The sequence below is a fragment of the Nycticebus coucang genome, chromosome 13, assembly GCF_027406575.1.
Source record: "Nycticebus coucang isolate mNycCou1 chromosome 13, mNycCou1.pri, whole genome shotgun sequence".
Taxonomy (NCBI): domain Eukaryota; kingdom Metazoa; phylum Chordata; class Mammalia; order Primates; family Lorisidae; genus Nycticebus; species Nycticebus coucang.
In genome coordinates, this window is record NC_069792.1 from 15,218,451 (window position 1) to 15,233,766 (window position 15,316).

General features: G+C 38.1%; 1 protein-coding gene across 2 annotated transcripts in view; it reads right to left on the reverse strand.

Annotated features, from left to right (window-relative positions):
* Positions 1-10,096: 10,096 nt before the first annotated feature.
* LOC128563930 (cytochrome P450 7B1) overlaps positions 10,097-15,316 on the reverse strand; it is a 186,707-nt gene continuing 181,487 nt past the window's right edge. For both annotated transcript variants that reach the window (XM_053559478.1, XM_053559477.1), the window contains exon 6: positions 10,097-10,685. In XM_053559478.1, coding sequence (XP_053415453.1) covers positions 10,398-10,685 — 288 coding nt within the window. In that variant the 3' untranslated portion in view covers positions 10,097-10,397. The remainder of the gene's footprint in view (positions 10,686-15,316) is intronic.

Genomic DNA, 15,316 nt, shown 5'->3' on the forward strand with positions numbered 1-15,316 from the left:
GGAAGAAATACTCCCTTCTCACTCTTTGATCACTCAGCTTCCAGCCTTAGTCCTGGAAGAAACTTGAAATGGACGGGGATGGGGATGGGAGGATGTTGAGAAGAAATGGAAATGTCAGGTGAATAGATATAATTGTTAAAAGTATTAGGGTTAATGATATTTATTTTCATTTTGATCTTTTCAGACACATCAACTTTCTTTCCAAACCTAGGAGCTGGCTCATATATGGTTCTAGGAATAATGTGGGACATCTGAAAAAAACAAGGAGAGACAGTTTATGTAATTTCCTTAGGTGGTCCTCCCTGCCCTAAGTGCAACATCTGTGAAGTTTTTTTTCAGCAGCAGCTTCAAGAGAAGAGACCTGGGCAGCCCCCAGGCAGGAGGAGACCTTCTCTCCGCATGTAGGTACAACTCTTCCCAAACTGATAAACCCCTGGGGCCATTTTCTTCTGAGGTTTGAGTTCTGAATTTCAGCCTAGTCTGGAGAGTTGGCCCACACACCACAGGGCCCCAGAAGTCTATCTGGCATAGAGCGCCCACAACCGGACTGGATGACAGAGCATCAGGGAATCAGAGCGCCAGAGCAGCCAGCCTGGCCCCTAAAACGGGGGCACGTGGCAGGAGATCTTAGCGAACCTAAGCCTGCCTTCCAGTACAGCACGGCTTGGGACGTTTCTGGAAGGCTCATCCTGTGTGTCCAGTCCCTTCCTTGTGCGCCTGTAAGCTAAGGGTGGGCGGATGAGGCTCAGGGAAGACTCAGAGTCCCACTTGCCTTTTAATTCCCACTTAAGTTCCATCGCCCAGCTTAACGCTGTGCCCACGGAAGCGTCAGGGTTATGCCTACTGCTACAGGACCTGCAAATGATCATCTCTGAAGAGCTCTCTAGTCACCCCTGCTTCTCCTTCGTCCGTGGGGTGTGTGAATGTGTGCGCGTGAGTGTGCGCGTCTGTGTGCGTGTGCGCGCGCGCTCTCCACTCTCCGCAGCTGGGCAACCCCTCCAAGACCCTCTGCTGTGCTTCAATTCTTATCCCTCCTGGAGCACCCACCACCTATCCTTGCAGCTAACAGCCCACTAGGGAGGGCGGAGGCTCGCGGAATTCCCTTCTCCAATCATCCTCCCACTGGGACGCCGGAACCGAACCTTTCTACCCGCCTCAGACCCGCAATGGCTCCAGCACGAGTGGCACTGATTTTTCCAATGTAATGACTTATGAAAGATATAATCATGTGTTAAATTGAATCCTCCGTTTAACTGTTAATGGTGTGCTCTGGGCACATTTACGTATTAGATGCTATGGTAACTAATTACCACTGGAAAAAAGGATAATACACTTCCTAGACTTTGAAAAATAATGATGAGAGTTCACTTCTTGGCTCACGGCACACCGTGGCAGCTCTGCCAGGAGGAGCGAGCCAGCGGGTGGAGACCCGAAGGTGGGCCCTTGGACCGCGGGAGGTCATGAGTCCTGGTCAGGCGTCAGCAAACCTGTACTGAAAATGTGATTCTTTCCCACGGAAAAGTAACGGGGAAGGAGGGGCAACGACGGTGCCCCTAGACAAAATTAACTTAAGAAACATAAATACGGTTTTTAAAAGCTTAAACTTCAGGTTAGACTAAGTTAGCCACGTGCCAACCACCTTTACATCCATTAACTTTTTGTTGTTGTTGTTCTGGTAAAGTAAATGAGCCCGTCTCCTGCGCGCTCTGCGTTGGCATTTATAACTTAAGTGTTACTGTATTCGCCAAGCCAATAAGCTGCAGGTTGATTTGAACTCGGCCTCTAAAATCGAACTTCAGGCACCATAGATAGAAAGAAGGTAACAGGAGGAAAAAACAGGAGCTGGTAACTTCAGTTTAAGTGGGGAAACAACTCGTAAGGAGTGTTTTCAGCAGGCCAGTTGTCTGCTTGTTCTGATCAATGGGTGCGTTCACTTGCCCCAGGGTTCTGCAGGTGGGATAACCAGCAGCCTGGTCAGCCCAGCCTGGACGAGTGTTGTCGCTCGGGACCTGGCAAGAGGCGGGGAGGGACTTCTAGCTGGTCCACCAGTCCAGGGTTGCAGACAAAACGAATCACGTTCACAACATCGAAAGCGCTTACCGCGCTGTTTGCTGGCGCTGTGCTCCCAAAGGGACCCGGGACCCACCGCTGAAAAGCGCTCCTTCTCCCCTGGACGGGGGTCCCGGGACCATCCTACAGGCTCAATGTCCCTCCAAACTCTACGTTGCTTGGAACAAAAAGAGCACTGCAAGGGACCTGCCTCAAGCCCTCTTTCGCGGGTGGCACCAGGATGGGGTTGTCCTCTGCATCCCCACAGGCAGAAGTTTCTAGGTTTGTAAGGAGCATCCGCAGTTGCACCCCCCTCCCGGGGTGGGGGGTGATCCCAGAAAGGGCTCCAGTTTTAAATACCAAAGAGCTGTTCGCATCCTCACACACGGGAAACTCTTTGCTCACTTTTCCTGAGGGTCGATTTAGGTAAAGTTCTGACACTTTTCCTAAACTACTCCTCTTAACACGATCCAGAAGCCTATTGCAAATTTATCAGGGGTGTGTGTGTGTGTGTGTGTGTGTGTGTGTGTGTGTGAGAGAGAGAGAGAGAGAGAGAGAGAGAGAGAGACTTTTTTTTTCTCCTTTACCTATTCCAGTTTTCTCTAATTTGGCTAATACAGAAACGCAGATAAGAGAACTCTAAAAAACACTGGGCTGGGAAGGTTAGACTGCAAGGGAAGAGGATGTTGCAGTTATCAATCCCCACCCCACCTCCACCCTGTACGTACAGGGTACCCACAAAGTCCGCGACACCCTTATGTGGTGGACGAGCTACTTTACAAGTCACTAGTCTGCTTTGATGGGGAGTTGGCTTTAATTGTGCACAATGTGATACCATTTTCCTTCCCAGCTTGGGAAAGAGTTAATTCTTTCCCAAAGATCATAGTTGCCCTTGTCTTCTCAACCTGATTCAGAGATGCAATAAAATACGAAGCAAATTTATGGTCTGTTTCAAGCATTTTATTGCTGTATTTTTAAATTCATATATGCACATATAAGAACTATGATCTGTGAATAATTTGAAATGCTATAGTAGAATGATACATTTTAGATAAAACATAACCATATCTTTATATAATTGTCTCAGATTAAAATAAAAAAGAAAAATAGATTTCTAATGTGGACCAAACTGAAAAACTAATGACAGCCATAAACTGCTAACCAGCCATAAATTAACATTTTCTTCAAATGATAAAGAGGTATCAGTGGTTATATAAAGTAATTATTATTGCCTCTTATAAGTTTTAGAGTAAAGTTCAGGGATATTTAAAGGATCCATTATTTACAAATGTTTCTCAATCTTAAAGATTTCATTTTATCATTAGGAGGATGTTTGCAACTCAAATCTTCTATGCTAATAGATGTGTTTAGAGTTAGATTTAAACATAAAAATGTTTGATGGCCTAACCTCATTTTTATACATTTATCCTGCTCTGGCAATTACTAAAGAACTTAGTGCAAGGATTTCTTAGTTAAATACCCTTATCTACTTTTTCAACAGAGAAAATAAATAATATCTTAGTATGGAAGAGACTCAGATCATATACCTACCTAGTTAAAACATTAACTCCTGCATTGTCTATTCAAATAAGTGCAGCTACATCTGCAGTGTTCAAATTCATTAGGATGGTCAAAATTCAGATGCCAAGAGAAGCCTCGGCCCCCCATCTAAGACTTTGAAGAAAGGAAATGATTTTCTCCTAACCAGGCCTTCACAGAAACACAAAAAGCCATGGAAGAGGAAAGGACATCTATTCAATGCCTAATGTATAAGGAAGCAGAGTCAGTTAATACCTGAGTCTGAATGGCTTAATGATTTTGTTTGTTTTAAAGAAACATCAGGCATGTATCTTTAAAAGTGTAGGTTTCTCAAGACAGTGAAATTAAGCAAAATCTGTAATTATTCAGCAAAGTAAGTTCTTTTAGAAATTTAGAATTTTTTTTTTTTTTTAATGAAAACAACACTATTGTTTGGACTATGGAGGATCTGGATAGCACAAAAACTCAGATGATCTCTGCTATTCAGTTGTTATTTGTAGGATGTTCCTGACAGAGTGGTTGTGGATAACAGTCCCCAAAGGTCAAAGATTAACCCAGACCATCAGTTGGTTAAGTCCTAGGACCACTTCTTAGTTTTTTTACTTTGCAAGCACTGTTTAGTCTGGGTACTTTTTTCTTGAAAAACCATAAGCTATTTTTATTACTCTTCTCAATGTCTAAAATTAGTTCAAAATAATAAGTTTTTAAAAGTGAAAAACGAGGAGAAAGTCCTACTACATATATCGTTGTAGCTTTGAAAAACTCAAAAGTGATTTCAAATACTTTTAATAATATTCTATTTAAAGTATAAAATAAAAGCATTTCCAAAACTTTAAATACGCTCATTACTTTTTAGAATTATGGAATCAAAGTAATTTCATTTAAGTAGTCGTTTAAAAAGAAAAGACAAAAGCATTTATTATAAAGTTTGAGTTACCTATCAGATAATAATGACATACATTTTGTGTTAACTATCATGACTACTTCTTAGAAATAAAACTATGTGGAGCAAATGTTCTTTTACACGCAAATGAAAATCTCAAACTAATACATGCATCATATTTGTAAATGACAAAATTTGACTCAACAATGAATCATTAGATGGTAATACCTTTCTTTACCTGTTATTTCCATTCCTCTAGTTTCTCCTATGAGCACAAATCACAGTGAGGGAAATAAAGTTCTTCATGAGTCTAGCTCTAAACATTTAGTTTCTGTATAGTCTGTAATATATCATGTCTCTCCTTATAAAAGTTAACACATTTGGGAATTGAGAACATAAATTATACTTCAAATAATTAAGAGTAAACAATATCAAGCACTCTGTAAAAAACCCAGCATAACCACTGAGTGTTTTTTATACAGTTATATCCTTAAAAGAAAATACACACCACTATTCATAGGATCATGGTTTGTTCTAGAAAGTTCTACAAATTTTTATAAGTATTTCATAGAGATATGAAAAAGTATTTTATGGAAAATTGAAAGCAAGGATAATTATTTTACAAATTGACCATTTAATGACATACTTTACCCTACCTGGCAGTTAAACAATACTTAACTGTCTAGTTCAAATGAGCAGAAGCATCTTCTAAGAAAGGTTAGCTCTGGTTAGTGGAGCTGAGCTTCTACTAACTTCTAACAGAGCCCAACGTGATTTCCCAAGACAAGTGTCCCAGGGAAACACTGCATGTACAGTTATGGAAGGAGCCATAATTCATTTTCATCCACATAATTCTGTCTTATATGCTTTATTTATAGTTTGTATCTTAATTTTATGAATAAATAGAATACGCTCCAAATATCACTCAGTTTTATTCCTGATCTATGATAAACTGAAGAGCTCTGCAGAAGGCAAAGCCCACAGTCCATTTCTCACTGTTCTTATACATCTTTCCAGAGAATAATAGTGATTAACAATTGTAACCTAGCTTGGTTGGCCCTGCTTAAAATAAACATTACAAAACTTAGTGATATTTCTTGGATCTGTTATTTCACACACAAATAACAAGGTTGAAATGTGTTTAAAATGTTCTAAATATAACAATCAATGTACTTTTAGAAAATAAGAATATGGGGGAGGAGAAGAGATGGAGGCAAGGGAATATTTAGAAGGCAAAATTATTTTCCAATTATTTTTGGAAAATTTTTATTTGCAATCAAATCTTCTGTTACCCAAAAACATTCCTATTAGGGAAATAGACATAATCATTCATTTTGGCTTGAAAAGTTAATTTACTGAATTTTTGTTAAAGTAAAATAAATTATTGGATTTGCAAAGTACTTGTATTTCTTGTTTAACATCTTTTAGGACAATTTGCATCCTCATAAATCCATATATATGTCATTTAAAGTCAAAGGGTAATGTTAAACAAATAACATCAGACAGAAGTATTGACAAATTATCGCCTACTTAGAATTGTGCAGTGGAGTATTTCATGCATTAAATTTATCTTACTCCAGAAAGTAGTATAAATAAAATAAACATTTAAGTGGAAAAAGTTCAAACATTAGTGATCACTGATTTAGATAAACATGATGAAATAGAGTAATAATTGCTTTAGATAAACGCTAAAGTTTTATGTGATCGCTCATTATAATTTAAAACAATGCAACAGAGAATGTAATCTGGGCTTGCTAACTTTTTCTTAATTAAGTATGTGAATATGAATACCCAGTCATGCAGTGCAAGTAAAAAATAGTCTCAACATTGTCGAATATAACAGGTTAAAAAAGTGCACATTCTGAGGGCATATAATTCTTTTTTATATAATTATTGTCATTCTTTTCCACTGAGATCAAAACTTAGATACGTCTTGTGCTTCGGTCTTTGGACACTTTTTTTTTTTTTTTTTTGAGACAGAGTCTCACTATGTTGCCTTAGGCAGAGTGCTGTGGTGTCACAGCTCACAGCAACCTCAAACTCTTGGGCTTAAGTGATTCTCTTGTGTAGGCCTCCCAAGTAGGTGGGACTACAGGCACCTGCCACAACACTGGGCTATTTTTTGGTCATAGTTATTGTTTGGCAGGCCCAGGCTGGGTTCGAACTCTCTAGCTTTGGTGTATGTGGCTGGCACCCTAGCTACTGAGCTACAGGCGCTGAGCCAGTCTTTGAACACTTTTAAGATTCCACCTTTAAGTTAGAAGATGCTTACAGAAAATGATACCCAAATTATTTTTTTATGATAAAAGAAGCATAAGTTACCATGTAAATTTTGAATATGGATGCTCCTTTGCCTTAGATATGTGACCCTAAACATTGATAAAATGGAAATGACACAAGGAAATATGCCAGGAAACCCAAAACAAATCAGATAAAAGTTTTCTTCTAGGTTGTTGACTAGCCTGCTTGATCTAGCGATGAACAGCTTTTTCTCCTGTGGGGCTTTAATTTCTGCTAACCAAATGCTTCCTTACTGTTGTTTGCTGATATAAAAAAATACCTTGTATATTCGTTACCTATTTGCTTTAGGTGAATTTGAAATTTAGGTGAAGCTCTAAAAAGAAAATTTAGCTCTAAAATTAAAAGATCAATTTTTACAACATACACTTGAGTTTTAAAAAAATTGTGGAGCCTCAATGACTGCATTTCGTTTGCTTATTTTATCATATTATCACGATAGGTTGTATATGGCTTTAAAACATGTAATTAAATACACAGTGATTTCTCCCTGCAGGACATGACTTGTAGGGGTTTAACTAGAGCTACTAATAAATCTAAATTATAAAATAACTTTGAAGAGATGAGTTTATTACTTATAACTGCATTATAATAAATTAGTTGTGTACATGTTATTTTCTCTAACATGTTCTTAAAGGGAAAGGGTAATTCAGTCTTTGGCATCACATCTGCAGTAGAGGAAATGGTTGATAAATATTTGGCTGAAATTGAATAATGAATTAACTAATGACTATAGAAACTAGTCCCCTTAACAAATACACAAACAGCAATTTTTAAAAGGCACTAAGTATCTCTGTTAAATTTTACATTACTATATTGCATTACACTTTTCAAAATAAATTCACAAATGTTTCTGTGTTTAATCTTTACAATGAACCTTGATGTCTAAAAGGCCATAGTTTTATTTTGCAAATAAGGACGCCCAAGGGCTGAGAGGCAACGTTATGGATAGAATCCATGCCTTTTAACTGATTTCTCTGTGATATTTTGTCTATTCATAAGCACAATTTACTTACTGGATTGAAGTCTGTCATAAGAGTCACATGTTTTGTTTTGGTTTTACTATCTATTCCTTTTCTTAATGATTTTATTTAGTCTAACTTTCTATTCTAAATTTCAGTACATACTTCTAAGTATAAATTTAACAGAAATTAGAATGGAGTAATTTCCTGTGTTTTCTCTGCTGTAGCATCACAAAAATGTACTCCTAAGTTGAATTTAAGGAAGATGACGGTTTCTAGTTCAGACAATATGGTGGACTAACTGCTCCAGTACAAAGATGAATGGCCATGCTTTGTGGCAGCCTAAACTGGGCATGCATGTGTGCATGCATGCTGGAAATCCAAGACCTCTGCTTAAGGCCAAGAGCCTGCAGAGCCAACATACTTAGAAGGTGAGCTAGAAAGAAACTGTGCTCTACAGAGCAAGGCTGTGGCTCTACCAGCCTGTCTCAGCCTTGGCTCTAGGTAAAGACAAACGAAAGACACCCCCACCCCCCAAAGTGTGTCCTGTCAATAATGAAGAATTGCATTCTACCTGATTTAGGGCTAGAAACCACAATATCTATATAGTCTGACCTCCTCACTCCCAGATTATCAAGTGGAAAATTTAAAGTGATCTGAGTTGGGAAGTCACATCAGCAGTAGGGCAAAAGCAAACATAAATTCTCCTTGGAAGAATAAACTTCAAATTCAAGTCCTTAAAGATTTTTAGATATAAAGTTCCAGGGAACATGGGCTCAGTAAACAAGCCATCCCGAATACGAGAGAAAGGAAAAATAAACACATAAAGTCCAGAATCATGTCTACAAAACACTAATGATTTGGAAATATCCAGTACAGAATGTAAAATGTTTGCTTAATATGAATAAATAAATGAAAAAAATATTGAGTGTATGATGAATGAACAAGATAGTATCAAAAATGACCCACAGACTGGAAAACAACAGGGAATTTTCAAACTGAAAAATGTAATCGTTTGAATTTCACGAACTCAGTGGAATGGAAAATCTGAGGTCTGCCAAGTTGGAAGCTTGTACCCTGACTCAAAATCAACCTTGGAGACCTCACAGAATAGAGAGGGTTGAATGGACCTGAGCATGGAACACAGCAAATTCAGAACATCTTAGAGAGTGAAGGTTTTCATGGATGACATGTGTGGGAGGGAGGGCAGGGATTGGGGACAGGGTCTGTAGCAGCCCAGGGCTGAGGGCACAATAGTAGGAGGACAGGTGAGGAAAGAATTTTCAGCTCTGCTTCGGTCTCTCTTCCATATTAACTGTCCCCCTGACAGTATCCATCGCTGGTGAAGCAATCATGAAAACATGGTGGGTGGACACATTCTAGAATACTGTGTTGTATAAAGTAATGTCAATGTATTTTTCAAGAGCTCAATCAGAAAACCAAGCAGGTAACAGAACATTCAGAGCATATCCTTCAGGAAGGAGCAAATAAATGCTAAAATATCTTATTTACTTATTCATTATTTTATAATGCTATTTTAAAACATCAGTTTCTTTTTTAAACCCAGTAGCAAGTTTCTGAAACAGTAGAAATTTCAATTAAGGCAACATGAATTAACTGGGCTTTATTCCCCGCTTTGCCTATTGGCATCTTGTATCATCATTTGTTATCACATGCTAATCATTTGGTATCTTTGAGTCACTGACAGACACAAGGGTTCTCTGATACATTACACATAAACTGCATGTCCAAAAGGTCAGATGTCAAGAACAGATCCTGCTACCTAGTTTCTCAGTTTATATAAATAGAAGCATTTAGGGAAGGGTTAATTGCGACGTTGGTATAACCCTTATAGTTTACATTAAGGCCAAATGCTACAATCCAGCGCTGTAATGATTTCAACATTCACTTACTAAAATAAACCTAATTTTATTGTCCAGGGCAGTTGTTGAATGTATAATAGGTTTTGTGTTTTCTCAGACATTAAACCTTACCAGTGCCTAACTTGAACATGAGAGGTCTTACATGTGTATGACAAGAAATTGTATTCTATTGAGCCATAATATACAAAGTAATAAAGAGTATTTATAGATGATTAAATATTGAAGTGAAGTTGAAGCATTTAATCTACTGCAAAACGCATTTAATGTAAACGTACCCTGGCAACATAGATATTATTGATATTATACTTGAAAGGAATATTTTCATCCAATGTAGCTCATGGAAATTTAAGTTCCTTCTCTGAGAATTTGGAATTTGTTAGACTGTGTCCATTTCTAGCACAATTTTCCAGTAGTAGACAAATTGCAATTTTACATATTATAGAAGAATCTTCAGTGACTTCTGAAAAAATCACAGTGCCAAATCCATTTGGGGAAGGTACATTTATTATAACAGGTGAAAATTACAGTAAATAGAAACTAAAAAATAACTATTTGAGTTTATCATAAGTTTATTTTGATATCCATTTTCATGCCACCATCCTGTTTTATTTTATAAGCTTTGTGACCAAATACAAACTGAACTGACCTCAGATCAAATAGAAATTGGCACATTTTAAACAAATAAACAAAGCAATTACATTTACAGAAATTAAAAACGAAGATGATGTTAGGACATCTGGGTTAATTTTGATAGATTTCTTTTTTTTTGTTGTTTTGGCTTCGCTAAGATTTCACCCTGTACCTAAACAAAGCATCAGAATCTGGATGCTGAATTCCTAATAACACGCGGTTGTAGTTTGGTTTCATAGGCTTATCATCAATTAATTCTAAATCAAAGTAAGTTAAAAGTACAACCAACAATAGCTTTATTTCAAGAATTGCCAAAAATCGGCCTGGACATTTGTTGATTCCAGATCCAAATGGCATCAGGTAACACTTCAGCTTTTTCCCTCTTTTATAAAAAGTAGTTTTCTTCTTGCCATTTTCTATAAAACGATCATATCTAAATTCCTGTAGAGAATAGAAGAAGAAAGTGTTAAATTAATGAAATAGAATAGTTTGAGTTCAGGTCCACAAATTTGCCAGCTCTCACTGTCTATCTTAAAAGCCTTTTTTTAATCAGACAAACACCAGACAGCAAAACTTGACACTTGTGTGAGCTTTCAAAGAACTCAGATGCTGCTACCAGGGAGTTACTTTTCCCATATCACAGTGAAATCTGAACTTTTTTCCTCACTCATGTTTCTCTATGATGCTGAGCTTCCTAAGTTAGAGAGGCAGTCTCTCTTTCTCTCTCTTTTTGCTCCATAACATGGGCCTGACATATGGGCACTTGATATAGCAATGTGGGGTGGAAGGGAAGAGCTCCTGTGGGACTGTCATTGTCAAGTGGACTAATGAATCCTACCAGCCACAGGAATTACCTGTGGGTCACTAATTTGCTTTTTTCCTATTCCTTCCCAACAGCTACTGATGAATGAGAACAATGAGTTTTGGATCCAGTGATTATATTTGGATGAAATAGACATTTGGAAGAAATAGACAAATCACATAGACGTAATAAGATTCAGATAAAGCACTAGAGATTTTGTGGGGCTAAGGCATGAAATCAATCTTGCTTGTTGTTTGAAGTTACGGTGTTTTTCCTATGAAAGTTCTATTTGAATGAACTCTCTCTCGGGTGGCAGGTGTTTCCGAGGTTTTCACAAATAAGTTATATTACTTGTTACAGAAAATTACAGAAGTGTTTTGCCAAGGGTGTTTGGCTCACCATCTTAATTTTGCTTTTCTGACAATGGGTTATGATTCAACTCTCACCTCTCACATAAGTTTCTTCGAGGGGATTGAGTGGCTTTATTTTAGCTCATGGCCAATCAAACCATTGATTAAATTAACGCTCCTCGCTTGCACGTAAACGACCAAGCATTTCCTGTAGTTGCTGCTCATTAGCATTAGAACTGCTCAGCACACAATTGTCTCATGACCTACGTGAAGTCTAATGCAAAGTGGAGCAGAGCTAAAGCATTTAAGGTTGAGGTAAAAACCCAAAAAATGTGGATAGATTCTGAATCAATCACAGATGATCTAATTCTCTTACTCAAAGTCAGTTTTGTTACTGTCAGTGAATTATTTCCTTTAAAAGTACTAGGTTTATCCTTCTTCACCTAGGACACTTATTTTGGTAGATATTTAAGCCTATAAAAACTTTTGAGTAGTTTCTATTCCCCACCAACTTGCAAGCTGATGCAATGATAATGGTAAAATTAATGTGCATTTTTATAACTTCTTAATCCCTGACAATGGATGCTGTGAGTCCTTTAGAATATAAATGTACGTGTGTTACTACAGTTCTGGGATATAACCAGACTACAACCAGGGCTGAACTAAAACACCTTTCGTTGACATACACTGTTACTGAAGATGGAATTACTATACGGAGCTCTTCTGGGCACTGCCTTCCATTTCTGGGCCTTGGGCATGCTTTCCAAAGCCTATCTCTGCTGCTTTCTCCTTTCACTGACCATTCCGAGGAGACCTGCTCTCTCCCCCAATCTATTTAAGTGGACTTTGCTATGAAAATTTGCTATGTTGGAAATGTTTCATAGCAGCTCCCATGGTTAAGCCAGAAAATGCAAAAGGAAACCTTAGCTTAGGTTATGACGTTTTAGTGCCTTGATACCACACATTAGCCTGAAATGGAGATGGTTTTCAGATTCTTTGTGAAAATTAATGTGTTACCTCTGATTCGACAATGGTCGGTTAACATATGATGCCAGAATGCTCCCCAGGGTGATCTTCATTTAGTTCACATCTAAGTCCCTCAAGCTTCCCCTCAGTCAGGAAGGCCACTCTTCTAGTTTCCATCACCTTCTATCCCCATTTCTTCATATTAAATACCTTAGAAATTCCAATTTGGTTGTTTATTTTATAAAACTAAAAGGGAAATGGCCACTGTCTTTAGCTTCGTGATCACCATCAAGCTCAAACAGCCTATGGGCATAGATACATTTTTGCGTTAAAATTTATTTTCAGTTTGTTCCATTGTCAAGGCATGGAGAACCTGAACAGGAACCAACGTTAGGAAGGGCCTTTGGCAATTGCTAGGGGTACAGTTCGGTTTTAGTCAAAAATAGAAGGAGCATAATAATCTCGCTGCTGAGATTTTGGGGTCACAGTGATACAGAAGAGAGGCTCAAGATATATCCATTCATTTGGAGCAACTTAGACTCAGGGCTCACCATGCTGGTTTACATTCTTTCCAGTGACTGTAATATACTGGGCACTTCACAATTAAAACGGGGCAAAGGAAACAGAGAAATTTCAACAGAAGGTGTCATACACTAAGACTCCCCCCTGTTCTCTGATTAGTTGATTCACCAGTGCCATTCTTCTGCGTAGGATCTGTCTAGGCCCCAATCCTGGTAGTCACTGCTCTAGACTCTTGCTGGTTGGGGATAAGATGTATGAACCAATCTGGTCAGTGCTGCTGAGGAAAAGTATATGGGGACAACTATGAGAAGTTCTTATCTTGTGAAGCAAGTACGCAAAATGAAAAGGCTCATTACTATTCTTCCTCTGGACCTAGTTATGTGCAATCATGGTGTCTAGAATTGGAGCAGCCATTCAGCCACCAGGCTGAAGACTGTACTAACCAAGCCCTGGGAGATGGCAGAGCCAAGAAGTCCCAAGGGATTGGAGTTGACACACCATCTGTCTGTTTAGAGCCTCTAGTACAATGCTATTGCCATAGTAGAGGTTCCATATATATTTTTTGAATTAAATAAATACATGCATGAGAATAAAGTATACTTTAAAAACAATCATCAAGCTTTGCAAGCAAACCTGGATACTGAATGAATAACTAAACACGTAGAGAATGATGAGCAACTGAATATTCGACATTTACAAACAGTGGAAAATAGTATAAAACTGAAGTCCTATAAATCGAGATTGGATAGAGAACATATTCTTTGGGGTGGGGAAGAATTTTTGGCGTACATGACAAAGGAAGACTGCTTAACACCCTAATTTGTGTTCTCCAATACTATGTTTAAGTTAGTTCAACAGAATTTTTTTTTTGAGCATTTTCTGTATGTGAAGCATTGAAGTTACAAAGGCATAATACACAGTCTTGCTGAAGCAGGTGACACACCATCGGATTGTATCTTGATACTATATGAATTGATGTAATCAATTCAAAATTTGGGATATGAGAATCTAAATTAGACAAAGGATATGACTTAGTAATAAGCAAAAACTGTCAATGTTTTGAGTAGATGGCTAAGAGGCTGCACTGTTGTCCCTGGTTTTCAGCTGTCCTAGGGGCAAGATGACAGACTGAGTACAGAAGTCCCTTTTATCTTCATAACTTGGGTTCCAATCAGTATTGTGCTGCAGATAGCTTGTACCAGTTGGTGAGAGTGTGCACGTCTCTTCCCAACTCTGCGTTTACAGTCTTCTTACCGCTACCATGAAAATGGACAAGATGGGAGCATTTACACTATGAAAATTGGCAAACACTATAAATCAAGGCCTTTCAGAGGGAACTCTGGTTTACCAGCACACCGTTAAGTTGAATATGGTAGGTATGACGTGCCAATTTACTGATAAGGCGGGAGGAATTCTCTCCATATGAAGCATCTGCCTATGAGAAAATAGCCATGTGATAAACCAGGTCCCTGTATGGGAAGCTTGCAAGGGCAGGGGCCTTTTTTATTGCTGCGTTACACACTAACCCACTATGCCCATCAAAGTGCATTTTCGATAGCAATTGCTCAATGTATGATTGTTTCCTTGAATTTCACTAGTGGTACAATCTCTATTTCAGTTTGAGAAACAGATGAAAAACTATTGAGAGTATTTCCTCACCCATTGTGACTAGTACATTCTAAGAACAGTGGCAAAAATCAAAATAATATTGATACCACAATTTGTATAGTAATTTATGATTTTTCAAGGGCTTTTCAACTTATTTATCATTTGATAAATAATAAATAACCTAATGTGGAATTGCACGAGGTTAAGCAGGACCTTTCAGCTTCAGAGCTTTTGGGGAACGTTTCAAAGTTTGGGAATCACATTGTTATTTCACTGCGTTTATTTACTTTAGGAAGCAACATGGGTATAATAACGTGTTGCTATCTTAAGTGTTTACATTTCTTCCCTACAAGCCCAACAATGTCCTCAAGTCTCACTTTATCGCTAAGTGCCTCTGGACCTACGAAAACCAACCAACAGATCTGGACTTCTTTATAGCTCCAGATCTGGATACTGCATTTTGGCAGAAAAATAAATCATCATTACTTACTGGTGATTATTTGAGAGTTAGTTGCATGAATCCAGGCTGATAAATGTGGGGAAGCCCTGGTCCCATATGCCGGAGGTGGAGGGTTCTAAACCCAGCCCCAACCAAAAATCACAAAAAAAAAAAAAGAACATTTTTAAAAGCTATTCACTCCCAGCTAATACATAGATTAGACTTTGTTGGAAAACATTTATACCTATGGAGAGGAAGGAGAATTAAGAAGTGTTTCCTTTGCTCCCTCTCATTGTTTTAAATCTCACTTGATAATTTGTTCTCCCACATAAGCAAGAGCCACCTGAGTAGCGAACGTTACAATAAGCTAAGCAACCATCATCCA